Genomic DNA, 25,844 nt, shown 5'->3' on the forward strand with positions numbered 1-25,844 from the left:
CACATGGCCTATTTAAAAAACACGTGCTCGCATAGATCCCGCCCCTCTAAATCTGATTCTGAATGAATGAAAAGTATTGGTAAGAGCCCATTGTTTCTGTAGGCAGGTAATACCCCACATGATGAAATGAATTTAAAACATCTAAAGAACAACCATTACGGAACATCTGCAGAAATGCAGTTTTCAACTGTTTGTCTCATAGTCTGATAAATGAAAGCTAATCACTCAGCTATTTGTTCAGCTGCAAATGCATTTGGACGGTTTTGGAACCTGCTGCTGCTCATGCGCTAAGGCAATGTTGATCCTTTCCTTAATTCATCGATAATTAGCCAATAAGAGACGTTGTGTGGTCTCGCTCAGCTAAACCCACTGATTCTCTCTTCACGCTAGTCGGATTGTAACCTGAAGGCTTCTGACAACGTTCTCCTTGCCTCACTCGTTCAGCGCACTACAGCAGCTTGCATAACAGACACTGGATTCTCTCGCTGTCATTACTGACATGGGAACAAACCACAGAACCACATATTTGATGCATTTGAAAAATAAGAGAATATTTTGGCCCGGCGGGGGTTTTCTGTTGGCCGAGCAGCCGGACTGTGGTATCTATGTGTTATTTTGCTAGTGGTTATTGAGCTGGGAACCATAGAGAATCTCCCGCTAGCTGCAGAGAATGCAGAAAGTATGTGACATCTCGTGGCCGGAGTATGAGGAGGGATGAGATCTGTTCTTTGAGTGACAGAAATGTCAATACAATGAGCTGTGTTTGCCCATGTGTTGTTTTAACTGTTGTTTTTCATCGTATCTCATGGCAGCTAAAAAAATATAATTTTGACCACACTCTTTTTCATCTGCTATTAACAAATAGACCAAAAATGTACTATGACTTTGGTGATTGTCTGACATTACATATAGTAATGTCAGACAATTTGAATAGAGCCTTCTGACGATTTACAAGGAATATTGATTTTCTTAGTAGCTTTAGTGACAGGCCAGTAACAACCCCAGGTAGTAAGGAACGTCTCTCAATACTTATGCAGTTACCTGTCAAAACAGAAAAGGAATTCAATAAACAGCGTGAGGCAAACGATTAATACAAGGAGGATGAAATAAGTGAGTTAATGGCAGAGTGACAGACACACTTAGAAAGAGAGCGAGAGCATGTTAAATCTAGATTCATCTCACTCTGCGGCTGCTCGAGCATGCTGGGAAACATCTGTTTCTCTGCGTCCCAAGGGCTCCCTCCTGTCGCTTTTGTCCATCATTTGGGTACTTTGATTTCTATGTCAACGTTGGTTTTATGTCCCCTGTTGCAGGTCATCACTGCAAATTATTCTGATGAGGGAAAGCTTTTTCTGTCTTTCATGTCATATCGAAATGACTCTGTACTTGCCGCGTAGGGAAATTCTATGAAACAGTAGAAATGCAAAGAAGCACCGCATTTGTGGAGCGTCGTTGCTTCAATTCTACTGTGATGGGATTTCCTTTATGCCTTTTTTTATAGTCCAATGCCCTGCTATATTCACACTAAGAGCAATTACTTGTTTACTTTTTTAATTCGTTTTATGCGAATCCTTTGCTTCCTGTGCAGCATAAACACAACGTGGCTTGTGTTTCTGGTTTGGACAACATCTATAAATAGTAGGAAAACTGGGTGGCCAATTTCACATTTGTTACAAGAAACTGGGTGAATTATCCCATTGTGCACTTTGGTTTTGTATGGATTGCCATATAAACCATATGTAATTAGTTAGTTTAAGGGTGCTGGTAGGTGGATTTACTTGATTCACCTGCCGATGGCTTTGCCGTACAGCGATAGTTCATTGCACATGAGAGGAGTCGAAAGTCACAAACAAATACAATTCCAAGGAAACTGATCCCTAGGTCAACATATATGCAAACTGTAATGAATCGCTGAATTGTAAAATGCAACCACTAGTCTGATAAAGAGTTATGATCTGACTCAAATAATAAATTAGTGAATTGGATTGAAGACAAACTGTTTGTCGTTGTCTGATGATGCAGTTTGTCTCCTGGGAGCTGAATAGAAACTGTCACAGTACACTTATATAATGTTTGGTACCTCACTGCCATTGTCCTAGTTTTCCTGTCAAGAGACTTTTTTTTGAATTGTCAGGCATGCATCACGAATCAGTCCAAAAAACATCATAAAGACTGTGAAAAGATATTAAAACGAACATCGCCTCACTAGATTGGCATTTAAATACCCCCCTCATTCCAGTCCATTGAGTGAGACTCATTTAGAAAGACTCACGGAGACAGACGTTGTCATTGAAGTGTCCCAGGAAGCGATCGCAGTCTTCCCTCCGGCTCCCGCTGGCCGAGCAGGAGCACCACGGAGCCACGCTGGACGTCGAGTTGTCCCCGTAGTTGGGAGTTATTGTGCTTCCTGTGGAGAGAGCACGCCGGGCCTCAATCACTATTAAATATTCATTTTTCCTTTTTCCTTGCACTGAAGGGCTTTGCGATCGGAAACGTTAATGGACACTGTATTTCTGACCTGATGCACAGGGTTAACATAAGGATAATAATAATACCTTAGTATTGATCTTTCAGACTCGCACTGCGCACCGACCCGTCTGATACAATAAAGATATTCCGGCAAATACTCCAGTTTCCTTTTTTCTAGGTCATAGTCGTGGTCTCTGGTGTTATTCTTTTTTCTCTATGGCTGTTTGTCTCCCTCCCCATTGTGAAAGTGTGGTTTCATGTGCTTTAATAAATACAAGACAGGAATGAAATGCTGTGTTTGTGCTGAGGGGCACCATTTGAGGTTTTGGTGAAATGCATTCTGTCAGCTTCTCTCTCCAGAGTGGGAAAAAAGAAGACGATGTTCTTTTCCGGATTCGTTATAAAACAAATTAAACACAACCTGCAATGTGTACGGAGCCTTTGTTTTTCTGTCTTGAGATATTTTTAATTTTCAAACCCTGTTGAACTTTTGTCCTTTGCTTTAGAATTAGAAGTTAAATTCTACTCTCCCACTCACTCTTATTAATTCTCCCTCTCGCTGGCTCTCACCCATTGCAGCCTGCCTGCTGCTGCACAATTTCCCTTTTCCTTCTCGAACGCAGCATATGGTACATAACTTCCTTTAGATCGCTCTTTTTTTCCATCTGTCCGCTTCACTTTCTCTTCCCGCTTTTTCTGTGCTTCCGCTCGGTCTACCCCCTCCCAGTTGTGCACCTACCTATGAGGCCTGTGTAGGCGAGGAGACAGGCTCCATAGTTGCCTTGCTTGCAGCCATTGGCAGACGTTTCGTAGGGTTCGCAGTCGTACTGGAACTGTGCCAGGCGAGACCTATGAGCAACGGGCAGTAGTAGAACATGATTACCACCTGTATTCTTTCTTAAATACAGTATTTCTGGTCCGACTTCCATTTAATTAAAACCCAGCCCCTCTGGCAAAAAAGAAATATTGTTGCATCTGGTGAAGGATGCAAGTATTGTAAGTGTAATGCGAAAGTGATAGAAAGAGTAATACGTTTCATCCACCAGATCCGGGATCATTAGTAAAGCCCTCTGAGTGTAATGGGGCTGTGAGAAATAATGGCCATGACCAGAGATAGAGCAATGAGCGATAACTCTGATCCATCTGGCTCTTTATCTGTGCTAAATATTTAATGTGGTATTCCTGCAGGCTCTCTGGGGTGTTCTAACCAATGGTGGTAGAAAGCTTTGGGGTAAAACAGCGGGCCATTTGGTTGATTGGTTGGATATTTCTTTGGTTGCAAAGAGCCATGATACTGAACAGCGACAGTCCAAATATACCTATATCTGTGGAGGCCGTGGATGCACTGGGAGTGGATCAACATTGGCTTTGCTGATTTAGGATTCTTTGACAAAACAATTAGTTCATTAAACCAAACAAAACTGGGGATGATGATCACATTGCAGCAATATGTTATTGTATCTGTAAGAGACTCAGTGGCCAAGGGAAAAATAACTTTAGTTTTTGTTCAAGACATGACGGGGAGGCTGAAAACCCTTCGAACCTGCACACGTAGTCCGCGTTGCAGATCCTCATCTGTGTAAGGCAGTTGGGTTTTTCCCCGCTTTCGTAGGAGCAACTGGGCACGATGGTCTGCCTTCGGCGCTCCGCGCAGGCCGTGTCCGTACAGGGGCAGAAGAGCAGTTCGTGAGTGTAGTCGGCCGGGACGCGGTCGAAAAACCTGCGCAGAGCCTTGTTGCATTTAGGCCGGTTGCACAGGCCGGACTTCGCGGTGGGTTTGATGCAAGCCGAGACGTATTCCGTGCGCAGCTTCTGGCACAAGTCGTCCACGTTGCAAGCCTTGGCCGCATCCAGGCAGCGATTCACAGTTGTCATGCCAACATCCGAGTCTGCGGATAGAAGTAAGGTCGAAGACAAGCGTTGATATCAGTGGAACAATAACACCAACAGAGCGAAGGTGCGCACGAGCCTATGTGACCTGTGGTATGCGCTGTATAGTTTATTTATTCAACATGCTGAGATGTATCTTCTTTTGATAGAGGTTCAAAATTCGGTGGTTTGGAATTTAATATCAGGTTTCATGGGAAAAGTGTCTGTTAATAAAAGAATAGTGGCTCATTTCGTGAGGACCAGAATAAGTGATTATTATGAGGGAAGTTTGGATTCTTAAACTCTTATCCAACGTGCCATTTGTTTGACAATACAGGCTGTTTTGTCCGTTGTAAATCCGTCTCATTCGTCCTCTGACGTTCGGTCCCAGTGGGGGACCCCAGAAGACACTTCGCCTCTCAGAGAGTAAAACAGAGGCTGATGATTCATGAAATGCATACTAATCTTCTTCATTAAAATCACATCCGATGACGAGTGTAAGCCTCTGGTAATTCATCAGGAACAAAAACATCAAGACAACTTCCTGTTTTTTTAATTGCGTCAGTGAATAAAACAGTCCTGGTTTTATGAGCGGTGCTCGGTGTGAAAGTGAGCTCCGTGTGGCAACTTCTGAATGGACCCTTTATGTTCTGGTTGCCTGGGAGAGGAGCAGCAGGCTGACCTGTTTGAGCTTCAGGATGAGTCATCATTCCGCAGTGTGACATTGATGGGTTGTTACGACACAATAATGGAGAAAATACATGTTTTTCTTGCCATGGCTAATTTTAACCTTACTTAATGCTATTTTATTTGCCTCAGTAAAAACTTTTTTTTTAAATCTGGTTATGCTGTTATTTAATCAAAAAATTGTTTTATTAACATTATTAACATTATTATTGTTTATCCATATTGATATGCTTTGTTTGGGAATTTTGTAATTCTTTGGGATTATATTGTTTTTTTAAGCCAGAGTTTATACAAAGCAATTCAAGATTTACAGATATTCGTTTTTTTGTTTTATTTCAGAAAAGTTCCTGCATCCATAGTCATTGACAGTCATGCAAATTACTAATACCTTTCTGGATGTTGGAATCTTGTTTCGATAAATAATAATATTTGTATGACTGCGTCTTATAAACAGAAGGTGGCTTTGGACGTTCTTTCAGGCAAATTACACTTGTGGCATGTAGTAGAACAGAACTTCTTTCAAAGGGTAAAATTGTACATTATAAGGTGAAACATGATCAAGGTCATTGAACCTACCAGCTGTAATAGAGGCCAAGCGGACATAGTCGTAATCCTTGTGCACTGTTTCGTAGGGATAACGCTCCACCAGGTTGATCCCTGAAAGAATAGTAGAAACATTTCTGCAACATTCGATTGTTGTCACATCACAATATATATATCAAATATTAATTTTTGGATTTAACCCCTTGAAACTCCAGTCGACCAAAAAAATGTACTACTACTGAATAAGAATAAAACAAAGGTTTGAGCAGTATAAACAAGGTCCATTCACTGTGTACTGACCATGAATGATGGACTGATGAAGGCTCCAGTAGATGCTCAAGCAGTTCTTCTCCTTCTTCATGCCCCGTTTACACTGGCAGCCGTGCAAGGGGCTGGACAGCAGGGCGGACACAGCATTGGCACACTGGCTCCTGGCGCCGGGCCCCAGCTTCACGCTGCCATTGCCGGCCACACACTGCCGCAGAGTCCTGAGGCGCGGACTACAGGTCTCATCGCTGGAGCAGGAGTCTCCAGCCACCAAGCAGTCTCTGCCGGCCAGTATCACCTCCAGTAGAGCTGCAAGAGAGACCGTCAGAGCACGACAGTGGAGAGGTTTAGAGCTATAAATAATAGTTTTTTTCTAACTTTATGAAGGTAATTTCTATGTGACCTGTTCTATGGAAGGGTCTTAACCCATGACCCTTTTAAATTGATATTAACTTGGCTACAGTTCATTACGATGATTAGATGCTTCTTGACCCTCCATTATCTCACGACCAGGCCCCCAGGCTGAATCTCTGCAACTATTCTTACTAACTTCCAACTTTGGTTCTCTTTTACGGATGCTAAATATATGCGAGTGGCAGACTTATACAAATGCTAAACCATGCTCTCATTTGCTTTGACAGGCTCACAGTATCACGAGTAGCTTTGACCCCTACAGTTCATCTGCAAGTCTATTCAGCGAGCCAGAGAACTTGAGTATGGCACGTGTGTGTGTGTGTGTGTGTCTTGTGCAAAATGTACAGAGAACAACGAAAAAGATCCATTCATGGAACTCGATCCTGGTGAGATGGGAGCTTGTGCATCGATGGCGGAAAAGTACTTTTGGTAAACGTTTGAGATGAAGAGAAAAGTGTAATGCATGTTAACTCACTTTTGTTCTGGTCGTCGTAAGTAAAGTAGTGGAAATACATTATGACTTCACTGTAGGATGTTATGGCTCTCTGTTCTTATAATGTATCTCGCAAATAGCTGACACATGGAAGCATATCTATATTGAATTCAAATGTAATTAACCGCAGTGGCTTTCATATCCTGCCGTGTGTCTTGAATTTTAGTCGAGTTGTCCTGGGCAACGTTTTGTCTGAGGGCACAAAGCTCTGGTGCACATACACGTAGAGACAGAAGTGTGGTTACGTTGGAGCAACAAAAGAACTCAGGTTGAGTCGGAGAAAGATTTCTGTAATAACCGAGAATAGGAAGTGTCCTGCTGAATGATACAACAAAAAAGACTCAGCTGGTAATGATGATGTGCAGCGATACAAGCTCTTACAAAAAGATAATTATATGCATGAAGATGTAGACTCAAGGTGTAATGATGACAACAATTAGCGGTGTAACTAAGATTTTTGTCAGAGAGCCACACAAGCCACAGGAAATGCAGAGCCTTGCTAGAGTGGACTTTTTAAAAAGAGCTGCCACTCTTCACAGTATCTCCTATCTTTCTCTCTTGTAGTTTTTTTGTATTATACACTTCCTGAAAAGAGAGCCATTTTCTTTGTAGCCCTGCTGTGAAGTAGAGTGTGGTAATGACAAAACGTTTACATGTTGTCTTACATGATGTTTTTTTTATTTTTTATTTAGGTCCAATTGTCATAAAAGTAACTAGTGCTATTGCTATTCAAGCAGTGGTCTCTAGGCTTTGAAGCATCTTTGTTGTTTTTACATTTGTGTTCTCGGGCTATTCTAGAAAAATATTCCTAAGTATCACCCACAATAAGCCATTAAGACCCCCTGATTCAAACACTTTAAACTAATGTCACCTCTGTTTTCCACCGTGATGTGCTCTTTATGTTAATTCAAAAATATCCATTTCATGCTGCTTACATCCGCTTACACTCAAGATATGTCTTTACTCAAACCGCACAGGTGAATTTCATCTCCCTCAGATCAGGAGATGTTGAAGCTCTCATCGTCAACGCACCACATGCCAGCTACGTGCATCCAATACTGACGTGTGAACGGTGGGGGGAATTTAATAAATAAACCACCACCAATGTCTGACCCAGGGCCAGATGGTCGGTTGCAGATTCAAGGCAAAGTTCCCAGGTCCGTCCTGCTATGTGTGGCAGTTTGTGCTGCCTGGGCAGAAGCTGGAATAGACACCATACATCATGAATGCAAATGAGCGGCTTGATTTGACATTTCCAATAAGACCCTCTCTATGTACCAGTGGGTTTAGCCAATTAACCATGTCAGTAATCAATGTGTTCTGAGGCACGGTTAAGTCCTCAGTTTCCCTGCCACATAAATCACTGGCAGATTAGCTGATCAGTTACCCTTGCACACCGACTTAATGGTCCACTTCAGGGGAGACAAAATGGAAAATGAAACTTAATGAAGTCGGATGGAATGTAACCCTAACTCCTCTACACCTACAAAGCAGTGGGGCTGTGGAGGGAAATTGTAATTTATTGGTGCACTTAATAGGTATCACCTCTTTTTCAGTGCTCTTTGAAAGCAGCAATTTTCCAGATTACCAGCAGTTTGATCGCCTCTGATTGGCTCGCAACTTGTTTACGTGACGAGGCGGTGACGAATCGCCCTGATGGAGCTAACAGTGTTAGCCCGTTATGTTGATAGTTGGATTGAAACTAGCACGCTCCTTTTAAATCACCGTTAGAATCTAAATACTTTACTCTTCACCATCTTATCACTAACTGTGTAGGTGGTGCATCTAGAAACTAGTGCTAAAGGAGGCGCTGTTCAGCTGTCTGGTCGCAGGTCCTCCAAGTGCAACAATCAATGCTGAATTTCTACATCTTAAAGATTTGGTCATGAGAATGACACTACGTGGCTTCCTTCAGTTCATTTTGCCACCAATTTGCCAGTTTCTTTTGACACTGATGATTCCCAGGCTTAACAAGCAATGTAGGTAGTAAAATAAGCTTCACATTAATATCACATATATTCTTCAAAATCTCCCCCTTTCGGAATTTGTATCCTTTTGAAAAAATAATATGAGCCAGAAAAGATTTTATAAGACGGCAAAGACCTTTTTAGAATGCTTCAGCATTTTAATTCACTTAAAAGTCATTGAATGTAGGGGTAAGGGTTAGGAGTGACACATTTAATGAAAATCCAAGTGAATATTAAATCTGGCTTATTCTTTATTGCTCTCCTGCTGGTCACATTAGGTGCTGAATTATAACACTTTGCCCTTGAGAGGAAAGTGAAGTTCATATATATTGGGAAAGTAAAGGTATCCCTTTGTGTCCTATTCACATTGTTTGCTTTATAAGCAACAATCTACTAAAGCTCTATTTTTATATGACTGGAAGGATTACAAGGAAACAGTTCCAGCAGTGTCATCTCAGCAGAGACAAATCCGTCTGATACTCTGAATAAGACAACATGGTTTGCTTTTTGGGGACAAAATTAGAATTTTCAGATATTAAAGTAGAGAAGATTGAATTTGGCGAAACGAGACGGAAAATACTCATCTTCATTAAAGATAAAGCATTGTCAGCTTCATGTTAAACATCAAACAAAAAGGGAAAGCACATTAATTTAACTTCAAAGTATTGAAAAGAGAAACACTTTAATTATACCATGTTAGACGGCACACAAAAACTATTTTACTTTCTAAATCAGTTCATGCTCGTCCAACGATGGGTATTTTGAACCCTTACGAAGAGGAATTGGCACATAAGCCGTATTCCTTTTTTATTTTGAACACAGAAGACAGAAACAGTTGTCACATTATCAAAGAATCTCCACAAACAACAGCTTAACGATCCGTACAGTAAAGGATTTTATGGGCAATGGTTGGATATGAAGCTGTCAGAAAAGACTACAATTGGCATCATTACACCCAGGGAACCAAAATAGCATCTGCCACCTGTCAAATACAGTAAAATGTTGCAGATTTGAAAAAAAAAGTTTGATTCACCTGTCTCAATGGAATTTATTTTTACCTTTTATATTAAGCAAATTGTATTAAAAACACTTCCTTAATTTCATATAGACATTTAGGTAGCATGCTTTCATCCACGTTTCTACCATCTGGCTCCAGCGTCTCAATGGCAGAAAAAACAATTGAGAAAAGTATTAGATATACAGTGCTGAAATCACAAGGAAGGAAATACAATCTAATCTAATCTAAATACAATGGTAAGAAACTCTAACAAAGGGACGATGGCGTTTTGAAAACGGTCAGATTTTGGGTTAAAAAGACTGTCATTTATGATTAAGTTGGTTTGTGATCACCTACATGACACACGTGAATTACACACTTTGCTTCAGTAGCAACAAGCCAAATATATTACCTTATGTACCGTAATGCTATTTAGGACTGATTTCTATCGTAGTTGTCTCTCCACGTTCCATTTTAAAGATTCTAACATTGATTCAGAGGTGAAAATGGATGCGAAGAACCCCACAGAATAACAGTCAGGTGTTTTTTAGACTTGTATTAACAAAGGCATGCTTTCTTTTCGAAGGTGTCGCCTCTGTCTCCTTCTATTTTTTGTGTGAGTCTGTTGTAATGCTTAAATTTCACATTCTCTCCGTGCGGTTTGAAAAGCCCCCACAAACATACAAATTGATCCCATAATGCAAAGGCGGCCGTCTGAAGGGAGCGAATCGTAAACAAAGGATTATATGTGAGCACACCGGAGATGGATGTTGGTTGTTGACTCGAATCGCTGCTTCACCCGAGCACCTCTGTCCGTGTGCACGAGTACGTTCTCCTCGTGTTTGTCCCTCTCGAAAACCCGTTTGAGCTTTAGTTTGTAAATGACAGCGTTGGCTAAGGCAGGGCAGGTAGGTGGTGGAGGAGTTCGGGATTTAGGGGAGCACGGACTAATTCCCGACATTAATCAATCTCTCATCAGCGACGGCTTTGACAGGACTTTGGCATCGGGGTTCAGTTAAAAGGGGCCTTTAGACAGAAGGATGATTCATTGTTGCACTTTAGTTTTCGTCCAACTCTGGTTCAAACAGACTTTTGGAAGAGAAGTAAATATAAAGTTACACAGACAGACCATTTGTTGATTGGAGAGTTTTTCGTGCATAATCATGAACCGCCTGGTGACTGAAACATTAATGCAGCACTTTAAAAAGGACATTGTTTTTACTGGAATGCAGCTTTATTTAGCCAGGACAAGACTCTACTTATGGCACATTATGACATCCAACACAATATCTAGTCTCATAACACAATATCAACTTAAATAAAACGGCATAACAAAACAGGAAAAAGGATTGGAAACTAGTATATTTGAATCTAACTTACAACATTCATTGTTTCCAATACATTATCAAAAGCACTTTTCTATACTCACAATTGAATTTGTCTGGAAAACTTAATTCTCTATTATTATGGCCTTCTCCATTGTTACATGATTTTATTTAATTTGTTTGTGAAGCACTTTGTGAACTCATTTCAACTGGAGTGCTATCAACTAAATCCCCATCATCCAATTATCATCACTTGGTGTTTGATGATGATCGATGTCTGATGATTTACAGGTGCACGTACGATGCATGAAGTTATTGAATTAATGACACAGCAGCTGTGTGTATCTCAGGATTACTGCTCTGGTGCAACAGGAGAAGGATCCTCCCCCCCCCCCCCTTTCTTTACGTTGAGCGGCCTACAGACTAGTGGAGAACACAAATGTAGCCTCAGTGGTTTATAAATTCTCTCTGATCCTCCCGTGCGAAGATTCCCCAAACCCACTGTCTCATAGAAGCAACCACACTGCGAGTCCACAGCGGGACTCACTCTGGTGCCACAAGAAAGACCGAAGGACAAAGACTCTGGGGAAATAGACTCACTTGTGCTCAATACAGTTCAAGGCAGCAACAACACAACACAAAGAAACATTGTTCTCCCAACAGAGGGAAGAAATGCAGACTTAGTAGACACGGTAATTGCATCGGTGTGACGTAGCTGTGGAGAACGTGTCTTTAGATCCAAATCGATAAACAATGCTTACTAAGTTAGATAAAAAAGGGAAAAGATCCACGCTAGCACACACGTCTCACTCATGTGTTACTTTTTAAGTTTCCATGAAACAAAGGTGTGTTTTCACACAGCCAAACCCACAAATGTGTTGATCTAATTTACATAATTCACAAATAAGTTAAAAAAACATACTTACTAAATTCAACTAAATTGGCTCTGAATTAATAAAGGCTGTGATTAGGTGTGAATGAGTAAACTTCCCTCTCTCTCTCTCTCTTTTGTAGCAGGCCAATTTGTATTGTCGGTGTGAAGGGCCGTCAAGTTCAGTCTCAATGTCACACAACGAGTGCAGCTTTATCTTCACTTGGAAACGGTGACATTATGAGTGCCTCGGCTATCGGTGTGTGATGGCCGCAATTAACTTATCGGCATATCGTCCTTTGCTTGCAGAGGGGCAGGGCACGGCACATCGTGTTTTTCTCCCCCGCGCCAAAAATGCTGGCCGCGGCCCTCCGCGCCGCCGAGCGGGGCCAAATAGGGCGCGACGAATGATGGGACTGCTCAAAATACAGGGTCTCAGTTACAGAGCAACCCGGTCGGTTAGTGCGGCTCGGGGGAGAAGGACCACGGAGTCCCTTTGTGGCCCCTTTTTTCCCCCAACGTTCCCACAAAAGGGGAAGGAGATTGTTTGGGGAGAACAGTAGCAGCGTTGCCTTTAAGTGATTAAGTGTTATCCCTCTGTCGGGTCTGATGTTGTGGCAAGACCGTATTACCGACCAGCTGCTGCTGTCGCTCAAGAGTCATTACAAGGGTGGAGAGGGGTGGGGCACACATTTCTATGATGATTGATGGGCACTTTTACTGATGAGAATCTTTACCAGCAGAGTCCTGAGCGTTTGCTCAAACTCCCAGCATGCCTCCAGTCCTTCACACCCGTCTGTCGTGTTGAAAAATTGCAGACGCGATGAGAGCAGCTCACTCGTGAATCTTTGCAGCTTTTCAGCTGATTGCCTCCTTGCCTTCGCTGGGATAAAGTGTTGCAACATGGCAACATGTTTTTTGTAAATAAATCTTTTGCTTCATTTCTTCCGATTTGATGTGTCCAGATGGACACGGCACACTTTTGTAATTGGCCTCTTCACACAAATCACTTCACTCAAGAATATCAGTGCAGGAGGGAAATTATCATTCACCCGGAGTCAACACTAAGATGACAAAAAGCGAAACGAGGGTCAGCGTGAGCAGATGTTAGCCTATTAAGATCGACTCCAGAGCTCAGGACTCTGTCAATCATGCCCGACCCGTGGGACTAGCACAGTGGTCTGCAGTGGCTGCGCAGCTTCGCGGCTGTTTTGGGATTCATTGTTTTAAAGACTCAGATGGAAGGTCACAGAGGCATAAGAGACATGTGAAGGTCCAGGTTTGACACCGGCGATTACTAAACAAGCAAATTATGGATATCTCCTAGTATGCTCTATTCATTCTCTGCATTTAACCCGTCCCACACAGCAGAAGAATTGCGTTGCCACAAAGGCGCCCGGGGAGCAGTTAGGCGTTGGGTGTCTTGCTCAGGGGACACCTCAGCATGGGACATCCAACCATCGACCCTGTGGTTACCGACACACCCTCTCGACTCCATGTGTTGAGCCGCAGGAAAAAACCGAGGATCGGATCACAGTGAAGCCTCTCCACATTAGCATGTCACAAGAGTGATTTCTAACATAGCGTGTGGCATTTTCGTTTTTTTCAAGAAGCTATTAAACCCTCTGTTCATGATTCATGTGCATTTTAATTGCGTCTTGAATTTTCTTTGTCTTTGTCTTTGTCATCCATCCAAATATCAAATGTAGAGTATTAGACATTCCATGTATTGATATATTTGTGGTTACCTGCTGCAGTATCAGTATTGGCCAACACATATTGCTTATCTTTAAAAAAAAATTTAAATCATTTTAGATGATTTAGGCAAGCGAGAGTCGTGGACGCATGCAGTGGACGCACACTGTTTGCTCCCTCAAATTGGAAAAGGACAAGAGCTCATTAACATTTTCAGGACTAACATTATGCTCTTTTCAATGGAAATTCAAATTTGATTCAAATTCAAAATAAACTGACGCTATGATGTGTTCCAATATTTTTTTTTATATATATATATATAAAACAGCTTGACGATGTTTTCACAGTTACTATATAAACGTCCTCTCTCTCTCTCTCTCTCTCTCTCTTTCTTCTAGTGATGAACATTGTTTGTGAGACTAGCTTCTAAAGCTTTGTCCTCTATTTGCTGTTTATCGTAAACAGAAACGTCCCACTGAAGCCGCTACCCATTACTCAGACCAAAGCACAATTTGACATTTCTGTCAGTTTGTAAAACAAAAGCAAGGCTGTGCAGGAAATGATTGTAATCAGTCACTTCAATTTAACTTCACTGGCAATACACCATTACAATGTCCTAATTAATTCCATCTCTGAAATTCATCCTTATTCAGTCCAACAGATAGGATTCTAGTTAGAGTATAATTAGATAGAAAACTTCATTACACATTAGATTACATTTACTTACATTGTAGTGACAGTAAAGAACCTAAAACTTGTCACATAACAATGTGTGTATCTAGTAGAATGACTAAATGCATTTGAAGTACTAACATTACATACATACAGACATACCTGACACGGCCTCCATCAGTTAAAGGGATTTTAAAAAGACAAATTACACTCTTTATACAGCATGGTGCATTTGGTTTTTGTGGATATTGTTTCCTTTGGTTTCTCTACCCGATACCAGTGGTAATAAAGTTGCACGGTTGAAAGAGGGATCTGAGGCACCACTGCTTCCAGAAGTAAAACTCCCAATCACTCTCTGCAGAGTTAGGGTTAGGTGACTCACGGCTGGGGCTCTTAAATTCTCCTGGTTGAACCATGCACTACAGCAGAGTGGGTCTGCAGCAACTGATCATTCAAGCCAATTCAAATAGATTCTAAAAATAATAGCGATTAAGCAATTAATACGGTCTATGATATTGTGTCTGTGCTGGGTCAATGTGTTGATGTGATTTCTGTTTTTAGCCATAAAGCGGCTTATGCCGCGTTTTGTGCTGCTCACATTATAAATGACAGAAAACGGTGCTTGTTGTCTACTTTGTGTCCGGAGCATCCTTTGGAGATTTTCGTTATCGCACTATTAGAAACAATTGAAATTGACGGAAGGTGTCAATATGCGTTACCTTGACTTGAACAAATGAACCAATGAACACAAATACTCTGGAGATGGCTAATTTAGGTAAAGCTAATTGCACTAAAATGAGGTTGGAGAGACACTGGAGTTTAACTTAACATTACAATTGAGATATCTTAAATGTCATGACATTAGTTGGAGACTTTCCTAAAGCAAAATATTAAATTGGAGTATTTTTTAATGGTATATAGAAAATCATTGAAATAGCTGGCGGCTACAGCACTAGCCGATAGTACGGTTACATTAGGAGTGCTCTCTGCTTCAATCATCATTGAAGTTATGATGAGAACATTTAGAAAGGGATAATCAGCTACCCACAGCTACTGTGGGATAAGCTGTGGGATGTAAGTTGGATGCTGCTGTTGTGAACTGGCTTTTTTTTATCAGAGAAGCAAATGCATTTAGTGATTAAACTTTAAATGCTGTTAAAAAGAAGAAAGAAAAAAAAAGATTAAAAAATAGAAAGATAAGAAACACCAGTGTGCTAGAAGAAGAGGGAACATGCAAATGGAAAGAGTTTAAAGAGAACCTTAACTTTGGCCATTATTCAATGTATTTTAGTGTAACTGAAGAATGTGGAACCACACTGTTTGATCATCTTTGTTAATTAACAATCATGATTAAATCATTGCAGCTATTTATGTGTTTAACACACGTTGAATAGGCCTGATCATATGTGCATCTCCCCTTTATGACTTTAATGAATGTCATTAACAATGCTGGAAAGGACAATAGTAGAGATTTAACCCCTTATCTCAGTTGCTTTCCCCCGGTGCAGCCCGTGCACCTATTCACCGGCAGTATGTTACATTACTCGACTTTGTTGTGTGCTGCATTGCCATTTGTATGATAATCACATAGATTGCTTTCCTTACTTTCCTTTGTCCCTGAGTACGAAGACTGTCAAAGCCGGCTCATACTGAATGCAATGTATGTCGCACCCACTGCTACCTGTTCAAGGATTCCTGCTGTGTGGATCTGTTTTAAAAAATGAATGTATATTGGCAGATTAATGTGATTAACCTGCTTGATCGTAAATAGACTTTGCCGCTGAAAGTCCAGCCTCAAGGATGACGAGACCGAATGTTTAAGGGAGAAGACCTATGAGATGACCTGACAAAAGTAATTAACAGCGTATCTAAAGGTACATTACTCACACTTGAAAATGAACAACAGTGACATCAGTGGACTAAAAAACAATTAGTCCAAGTGTTAATCCCAGTGTGTGGTCCTTTGTCTTGTGCCTCTGCACAACCTAATGCAAGACATACTTAGAGCGAGATATTCCCTCCGAAACGACCTTTGTTTTCTAACACTAGGGTTGAATTGTCTTGTGGCCTTGCAATGGTTTGAAGAGAGCAACATCAGCTTCTACATGACCTGCGGTATTGCACAACATCACCATATGTTGTTCTCCCCGTGACCCCAAACAGGTGTTGCTCCCAGGTTAGAAGGGCGCCAACGTCCGGACTCTGTGTGGTTCTGCGAGGCAATGGATCAGCATCCTAAACACACAATGGTGCCAACAAGCCCCCCCCCCCGACATCACACCTTTTGCGGCACTGCTGGCCAAAGAACATCGATTACAGCAGTCAAGTCTTCCTTAGCAGGCGAACAACTAGTCCTGTTTTTCTTCATTTGCAAGAAAGGCTCATTGTTGAATTCATCTTCATGAACAGCTTGGCTTGTTTCATAGTGTCACAGACTACTTTTTAAATCAAGCTCATATTTTAAGGAATGTTGAGAAGATCTTATCTATCCACAGTGCAGACATCGCAGTTGGTAGTACAGTAAAAAGTGATGAAAAAATGAACAAAACCAACACACGGAAAACACTGTAGTCGACTCATTCTAAAACAACAATTGTGGTTTCGACACTGTGACGACTGCGTAGCGTTTCCTGCGACAGCTTCACAATAAATGCCGCCCCGTTCCGACAGCTGATCCCCCCCCCCCCCCCCACCCCGTGTGTGGCAGAGAGTCAATGGCCGTGATACGGAGGGGTTCTTCTCCAGAGACATATCCATGAGAACGTGGCTCTGGTTTCACAGCTATCACTCACACGGAGCAGTCAAACGCTTAGTGGCATTCTCTTGATCCAATTAATTAGTACCTAACAAGGCACGGCGAGTGAAAGGGATTCGGATCGACAAGTGGGGACAGAGTCGAAGGCTTCTCCAATCGGGGCCAACTTCTTGTCACATGTTGGCCGATAATGAGACATGTGAAGTGCTGCCGCGTTGCAGAAAGTTGTGGATGAAGAACAGGCTAACCAAGGTTTCAATCCACATGTAAGAATAACAAAGCTTGCTTATCTCCATTAATGTTTAAATAAGAAGCTTTCAAACACACAGACAGCATCGTTTTGAAGTATGCATTTTTGGGGTAAATGGGCAAGCACACAAAAAATGTGACATAGAGCCCATCCCCAGCACAACTCCAAAAAATGAGAATATACTAAATATAATATATATATATACTATATATTGAATTATCCTGGGATGATTACTGAAACTGAAAGGACTGAACATAACTGAAAATCCACCAGACCCCACTGATATAATATGTAGCAACGTTTTCCTAAAATGCTGCTAGCTCTGTGGTATTGGCGCTTCCAATGAGGCACGTCAATTTGGGTTTTCATTGAGTGTGAGTCTAAAATCCTAACAAATATTGAAGCTGCAAAATGACCCTGACAAGTGAACAAAGACTGAATAACTAATCGACCACGGTTCGGTATACGTATACGTAAAATATTCCGTGCGCAGAATTGGCAAGTGGTTGGCCGCCTCATTCCCCCGCGTGTGACATAATGAATGCGGTAGTGATGAAGGGACGTGGCATCCTCTGATGCTGTAAATCCACTGCAGCTCACACAGACAGGTTCCCTCCAGCCGGCTCTTGTCTGCTGCCTCGGACGCTGGAGGAATCGAGCAGCACTCCGTGTCATCTGCACATTACAACGTTACACAGCGCAGCATGTCGACTAACCAACGCTTTGCCTGGCGGTGCACAATGTACTCGAGCCAAATATATATCCAGTCCAGTCCAAACTAAACACTCTGTGGCCCTTCACACCAGAGATGGATAAGATGTTTGCCATAACTGACATTCCATTCTACAGGTTATTAAACGAGTCTTGTGTTTATGTTGAATATGAAAAGGTGCATTCCTCAAACCCAAACATCATGATAACATACCTCTGCTACCTTCAAGGCTACTTTTGATGTAACGCCACATACGTCATGACGTGAGCCTGTTAAAGTGGACACTTCAGGTCTTTAGTTCACTTGTAGGCCGCATCTCTCAAAACCTCAAGCACATCGACGCCAAGGATCTGTTCATCTTGTGTAAGAAGGCAAAACACGGCGCTCCAGTGGGACAGCAGCCAATCAACGCTCCGTCTTCTGACCACTGCTGTGCAAGCAGACAAGCTCTGGGTTGGTGAAAGTCTATCCAAGTCATATATGATTTGGACCCATGGCATTGTTGTGATGTTAGTTTTTTGTCTATGAGCCACTGGTCCACGTTTTTGGAATAATAAGTAAACAAAAGAGAATGTGATATATGACAAGTAGAAAAAAAAAAACTTGAACTGCATAGAAAATGGCATGTTGTCAGAACCATCAGCAACAGATTCTGAAGTCTTGATAAAACTTTTGCTGTTATCATTAAAGACTTATTTTTGTATTTATTGTGGGGGTTTGAATTATATATATATATATATATATATATATATATATATAGCAAAATCAGTTTGAGCATGATTGTATCACCTGAGGGACCCTCAACATAATTTTCACAGAGATGATATCTGAAGTCTTTTCTCCTGGCGGGCTCCACAGTAGCACTACTGATGCGATAGGGGACGTGGCCTCGTGGTTCGGACTGAGGAAACGCAGCCCGAGATGTCTCATGGATCGCTGCGAGCTTTTGCTATTTCAATTTCTAATGATATTTATTGTTTAGAGAATCATTTAATTGACATGGTGCAAACACGCATTTCCAGTCATTTCTTCTTTTTTTTTATTGTGGCTACGAGGGGAACCATAAACTTATCCCACTGATTTGATTAACTGAAGAGCTCCTCCCAGGCATAAAGATGCCAAATTAATTCCAGTGAAAAACTGCTTGGTGCCGTCGCTCTGCTGTTATATGGTGTACTCTGGAAATGCTGATAAGAAACTATTCCATTTACTGGCTGAACTGCCGTGTAATTCACTTGTCTGCGCATGTAAACAATGTAACGTAATTTAATTGCACTACGGTTGAGGTTGTACTCATTTCAATTAAATAAAAAACAATATTGAAGCACATGGTACACATGCACAGCCACAGATATCAAAAAGCGCAGTTAGTGAGCTCATGCATCCTGCCTGTCGCACAACCTGTGAGTCAACGAGGACGCCGCATCCCTCATTCGCTGAGAGAAGTGGAAAAATCAGACAAAAATGTCTCCCCAAAAAAGCAGACCTCTGTGGGATCAAGTAGCTCTTCACTGCAGGATAATTAGAAAGCAGAAAAAGGAAGTTATTCCTGTCCGGGGGGGGGGGGAAATAACAGATGACTGGTTCATTGAAAAGTCTTTTCACAGTCTGAACCCTGTGGTTATTAATGCCAGCAAGTCAGAAATGTCACTTCATTAATCAAAAAGGAGCTTTAAAGTGACAGAAGGGTTATTAGGTCCAAATATGACAGAGCCCAGGTGTTGACACTAAAGTGTCTGCTCGTCTTTGAATGTCTCAAAAGCTGCAGTTTTGTTGCTGTTGTCCTGCTGCTCTTTGTACATCTGCAAATTATTAATAATTGGATTTTTAAAAAAAGAAAAAGGTATGCCCACTCCGTCAGTGGTCGATTTGCAGGTCTGGTGTATGATGCAAATACTAATTACACACCTCAGCTAACTAGAGAAAGGAGCCCGGAAATACTACAAGAAGAAAGGAAGTGCAGCTTAGGTTGGAAATTGTGTCACAATGGGGTTGTGCCTTCTTGTCTGGATCCGACTTTCTCTCTGGATAACCACCGACCGGCTGCGAGTTAACAAGCCTCTGTTTGGCCCTCAGAGGCCACTTTATGTCCGTTACATCAGAAACATTTTCTCCATATCCTAACAGGTCTAATGGAGAGGGAGATGCTGTTCACCTAGCTGGAGCCTTGTGTATTATGCCGATTGAAGGAAAGCCAGCGTGTGGATAAATCCCTGTCACTTGAGTTAGATAATGACCACGGGTGTTGTTTTTCTTGCATCTGGGGGACCGGCATCAGACATATAAAGGCTGTTTGCAGTCTCTCCCTGTCTCACTAGTGAAAACGCCCACCGGCGTAACACAGGGCACCGTCTTACATTTAGCAGAGGACCAGAGCGAGATCCTGGACACTTACCAGAAACATGATAATTGAGGGTCGTGTTGTGACTGCCAAAGAGAAGGGGGGGAGGGTGATTTGGTGAAAGCAGATACTGCATATAATGAGAATATATAGTAAAGCATGTCCATCCATAAGGTTAAATTGACTTAAATCCTGAGGCATCTCCAGGTAACTGAACATCAACATCTTTCCATAGTTTTTTTTTTTTTATTATTGTGAAACGTACTGTTTCTTCAGCAGTTCACAGAGTACATTTAAATCAAGCAAAACCAAATATGCCTTTTGCTAGTTTGATTCACAACCACAAAGTATCAAATGTGTCCCAAATAAAACAAAGCATCTCCCAGGAGCTTGAATGATCCTCCAGCTTTAACTGCAGCGGGGTTCTCTCGCCAGATGTCGGTGGCAGTTTGCTAAGGATGACCTTGTTGCATCATAGAGCCCAATTTCAGACCCCCCTTAAAATAACCTGAATACATATAATGATGGAAAACAGTTTAACAGCTCTAATCCAGAATTCATTCATATGTTCTCTGCAGCGATTCTTTTCAGATTTTACTTTATAGTCGTTAGGTACCCAACAAATGTTAACAGTCCAGGAATGTTTAATACATGTATGTAAAACTATGAGGAGGAAACTGTTGAAGAAGTTGGTTTTATTTTTTAGATTTCACTAAACCTTTGCCTCCATGAAGACAGTTGGACAAGAGGTAAAAGGAATTAATATGGATGGTTAAACAAAAAGCTTCTCACAGCTTCTACCATGTATTGTAACTCCCAATTAAAGTCTGTCCTATTTTTACTGGCAACCCTCTTAAGACATGAAATATAGACAAGAGTCGTATTCCGTGTCCCACCATCACTTGTTGCTGGTCATCTTGTCCTAATAGAGTGGCGTTAATCCCATGAATCTTAAAATGTAAACACATACAGTGGTATAACTCGAGGCACTCGACTGCAACAATGGATTAGTTCTTTACACTCAGACTAATTTATTTTTCATCCACACTCATCACGCCTGATCACTGCTGCATCTTTGGCTTTAGCCCCCCCTCCGGCTGGGGCCCATACGATGTCCCTGCTTGCTTCAGTCTTTAATACCGTTCAACTGTGAGCAACTTCATGTGCTAATGGAAGTGATTATAGTTTAATATCGTAGGCTGGTGATTATGTCGGAAATGGAATACTGTCACTGTTAAAGGCCAGATCCATCTGTCTGACTGGCACCGGATCTATAGCAATGTGGCAGGACAACAGCATATTTTAAAACCTCACACAAAGCCCTTTTGAAGGGTTCTGACGATGACAGGAGAACTGAGGCAGCACACAGGAAAAGTGCAACAGCCATTGTGTCTCGAAAGCTTTTAACCCCCCAGCTCTGCCGGCGAGGGAATGTTCCTCGCAGATATTGATAGGCTTTAGATGGGAAACTTGCATCCCAACATTTTATTCCCATTAGGACGGATGCATTAAGTCATTAATGCAGCTATTATTTATGCAAGAATCCATAACATTTTCCTGTTGTTTCCTCACCTGTTTACTACAGTGTATAACAAGGCCTCAAAACCCTTTTAATTTAAAGCACAAACTTCAGATGACTAGACCTAAGTCAATATCAGCTGAACATGTTTTGGCTTGTATCAACTTGCAGAATAAATCAATGTATGTCGCCAAAGACGTCACAAGAAACTGTCAGTCCAGAAATGTCGAAGATCTGTTTTCGGCTCATTTAGAAACGGTGTGTGGGTCATTCATTCACCAGTAGGCACTGAAATGTTCAATCTTCAATTGTCCCACGACTGATTTTACCTTCATGTCCAGCTGAATAGCCTTTCCCTGTGTAGGCTGTGCTACAAATGAATGGAAAGCACTTTTTTCTTAATAACATTCCCTTTGATAATCACACTGAGCTGCCAATGTTGTTGAAGGCAAAGAGGTCTGGAGGCAGGCTACACTTTCCCCACAGTCAGTCCAAATTATGAAGTATACGTTAGAGGGTGCAGTCACTAAGAAATGGAAAAAGGTATCAGTTCCTTGCTTGGAATCAATATTTTTGCTCTTCTGAGTCACAAAAATATCTAAAAGTGACCATAAAGTCAGTTCTTTACCAGGAGGACAATAGAACTGTCCCTTGCGCATGGAGACAGCTTAAGCTTGCGATGGGCCTCGTGTCCGCCGCTGGTACTGCATGCTTCAAATGAGATTCATGACAAATCCCCTACAAGAGGCCAGCCAATATGCCAGGTAATAGCATGCTTGGCAGTACTTATCTGTCTCCATTAAAGACACAGGTCATATCCCACAATGTCAAAGACATTAAATCAAAACATATAGCTTGATGGTAGGGTGAGGCTGGTCGGTGTTGCACTTCAAAAGCATGAGGAAGGAGGTTATTACCAAAGATCTGAAGACAAACTAAAAATCTATGCCAAGCCTAATCAGAAAAATGTAATCATTAAGAAAGTTATTAAAGTTATTACCTAATTTACGATTCGGCGTCAGCTGCTTCGTTTTTTTAAACCCACAAGAGATCACACCTCAGGCTTTCAGTCGGACCCATTAATAACAAATGCAATCACCCCTCGCTACAATTGAGACTTAATAAAAATGGTCATGAAGTGGCGGTTGTGCGCTTTCGCCATTTTAAGTTGATGTGGCAGGAACATGCTTATATTCACAAAAAGACTTACACTGCACAGTTGTGCTTAATTATATTTCATTTGGAGCCTCTGTGTGGATCTGTCAATGTGAGTCCCGGTGCGCATTTATCATTCAGATAAGATCAAGGCTCGGGACAGTCAACTACTTGCCTTGGATTTCTTCTTTTTATCACACCGGTGGAGGCAGTAGAGTTCCAGTTTTTTTCTTCTGAATGTACGAACCGACCTTCTGCTAGATTAATGTCTTTGTCGGGACCGGAAAATCGTCCACGTTTTACCTTTTGACCGACGTGGATCATGTGTATTGCTGTAGAAATATTGGTTGATGTAAAGGACAACTGTTATCTCGTCCATACGAATATTCTAGAGCAGCAACCTAATATCAGTTTCATCACTGATTAATCTTTCTTTCCCTTCGACACGTCACAATAATTGTGGATACTTACAAAATACAATCCAACAATGCCCCCCAAAAGTGCACTGCAGCTGAGATATGAGTTTTATGATGGCATTTTCTCAGGCACCAACACTGTGGAGATTTTTGGGATCCCTCAGTGTTGGCTATAGAGCAGCTCGGGGAGCTGGACAAAATGTTTGAGTTTGGTTTTTATTCCACATTGAGCTTTGGGAGTCACAGAAACCGCCAAGAACGGCACATGAATAGATTTGAGTCATCCAACCAAATTCTGACCCTCTGCGGTTTGGTGTTGGCTAATTGATTTGAGCAGATGGTTAAACAGCCTAGAATCAGCATCCGGCTTTATCAGTAATGTATTGATTACATTTAAACATGCCTGTACTAAGGCATTACAAGGCAAATCGTACCAAATAAATGTGACTGTTGCAGAGAGAGGAGCTTCAAGAGGCAAACTGCATTCTTTCCCATTCAGTATTTCTTGCGGCACTCCTAATTAAGACCTTTCAAATGGGATATTAAGGAATAAAGGGTGGAGACATGATGCATATTCCAGCCTTTGTTTAGAAGGAAAGTTGGTGCTAATTAAAAGGAAAATGATCATTGCCACAGCAATGGCCATTAGTGGGGGGATAATTATATTAGTTACAGTTAGGACTGTGGCAGCGGGATTGAGATTGACTCATTTGACCATGGTGACAAGGTGCCAAAAACAGGCAGTTGTCCTCTCTTAAGACATAAGGATTGTTGCCACACGAAAAAAATATTCCAGATTTTCTCAATTGCAGTGGCTCAGTGACACAGTAATGACTGCATAGGTTTTACTAGATTATACAATGATGCAGGTGTCAGATGAAACTTTGAAGTCTTGTAAAACTGGGTGAAAAGGTTTAAATATCATATGAAGCCTAAAATGTGGACATAGGATTCTGCAGTGAGTAAACATACGTAATCAACAACACAAACATGTAATCCACACATTGACCCAGTAGAAAACAATTGCGGTTCTTGGTCAGTTTTGGCAAGTGCACACATACAGAAACGCAGGCGCTCGATGCATACGTGCACACGTCCGACCACGCACACGTGCACACATATCCACACCTCCATGTTCCCTCTTTTTAGCTGTATAGTAATTCAATTACACAAAAGTGCGCTCCTTCACGTTAACGACCGATAAAGTCCTTGTATGTTATTCATTTCATGAGATTAATAAAAATGTAGTGGGGCAGGTTAAATTATTTTCTCACATTCATAATTTTTTGGGGGGAAAGAAAGGTACTGACTTACCTAAAGTTATGAGATGAAACAGATAAACTCCCCACAGATCCATCTCTGTGAAATGCGAGCTTCAGATGAAGCGTTGGACCCACGTAGCCTTCAGCGGTATGGTTACACGGCAAGTGGAAGATATCCTGTAATGGTCGTAGAGATCATCACCGGCACAAGGAGATAAATGTCTTCAAAACCAATCCTTAAAAATGTTTCAGGTTCTTGTTGCTCTGTCTCATTTTGTTAAAATCCCACCACTTTGTTCTTCTGATGCGGTGTCACAATCGCACTTTTGCGCAAAGCCAGAACCATGCGTAACGACGTGGGGTGGAAGTTTGTCCCGTGCGCTGCGCGGCGCGCTGTTGTTGGAGAGAGAGCCTTCTGTTACGCGTCGAGATGGTAGCTGAAGTCCTCGGGTCCGCTGCTGGAGAGATGCTGACTGCTGCCGCGAGGGAGGGAGAGAAGGAGGGAGGGAGGGAGGGAGGGAGAGAAGGAGGAGGGAGGGAGACTAGTTTGCGCAGGGAGGGACGTCAAACAGTCCGATAAAGCAGCCGGGTTTTATATATTATTACTTCAGCCCCTCGTGTTTTATTTATAGGGATCCAAACCTGCTGCGCGGTATTTTTTTTATGGTGTTATAGCCATTGGTGGAAAGTAAGTACATTTATTCAAGTGATGTATTTGCAGTGTGCGCTTTACTTATTCCCGTTGTCTGCTACTTTATTCCTCCATTACATCTCAGAAGGACACCGTTATTTGTTCACTTTAATTGTTAGTAACTTATAATTAGATAATGGTGAGATAAAGGTGAATCAACCCATTCATAAATTTTAAAGTAATTAACAATTGAATGCATCTATATGAATTAATTTATTATATAATTCGGACATGGCGCACCCCTCCCCTGCACAACATTTCTAAACTTCATTGATTTAGTATAAACAGTCTTCAATAATATTGTTTTTCTATTTCCATGGTTCCATGGTTTTCTTTTCATCTTATAAAATCAATATAATATTACCCCCAAAATACAGTGGTAATGCATATATGGTTCCATTCTCTTCATCATAACCTCAGTCTGACACATTGAGTTCTGCTTATATGATATGAAGCGTGGGTCTGTGTGTATTT

General features: G+C 41.6%; 1 protein-coding gene across 1 annotated transcript in view; it reads right to left on the minus strand.

The window, feature by feature from the left end:
• The window catches only part of gfra4b (GDNF family receptor alpha 4b), a 29,957-nt gene extending 4,802 nt beyond the window's left edge, over positions 1-25,155 (minus strand). The window contains exons 1-6 of the mRNA XM_037462482.2: positions 24,732-25,155; positions 5,869-6,144; positions 5,602-5,682; positions 4,013-4,358; positions 3,209-3,318; positions 2,273-2,407 (exon numbers count right to left, since the gene is read on the minus strand). Of these exons, the coding sequence (XP_037318379.1) occupies positions 2,273-2,407; positions 3,209-3,318; positions 4,013-4,358; positions 5,602-5,682; positions 5,869-6,144; positions 24,732-24,774 (991 nt within the window). The 5' untranslated portion in view covers positions 24,775-25,155. The remainder of the gene's footprint in view (positions 1-2,272; positions 2,408-3,208; positions 3,319-4,012; positions 4,359-5,601; positions 5,683-5,868; positions 6,145-24,731) is intronic.
• Positions 25,156-25,844: the final 689 nt, after the last annotated feature.

The sequence above is a fragment of the Pungitius pungitius genome, chromosome 2, assembly GCF_949316345.1.
Source record: "Pungitius pungitius chromosome 2, fPunPun2.1, whole genome shotgun sequence".
Taxonomy (NCBI): Eukaryota; Metazoa; Chordata; class Actinopteri; order Perciformes; family Gasterosteidae; genus Pungitius; species Pungitius pungitius.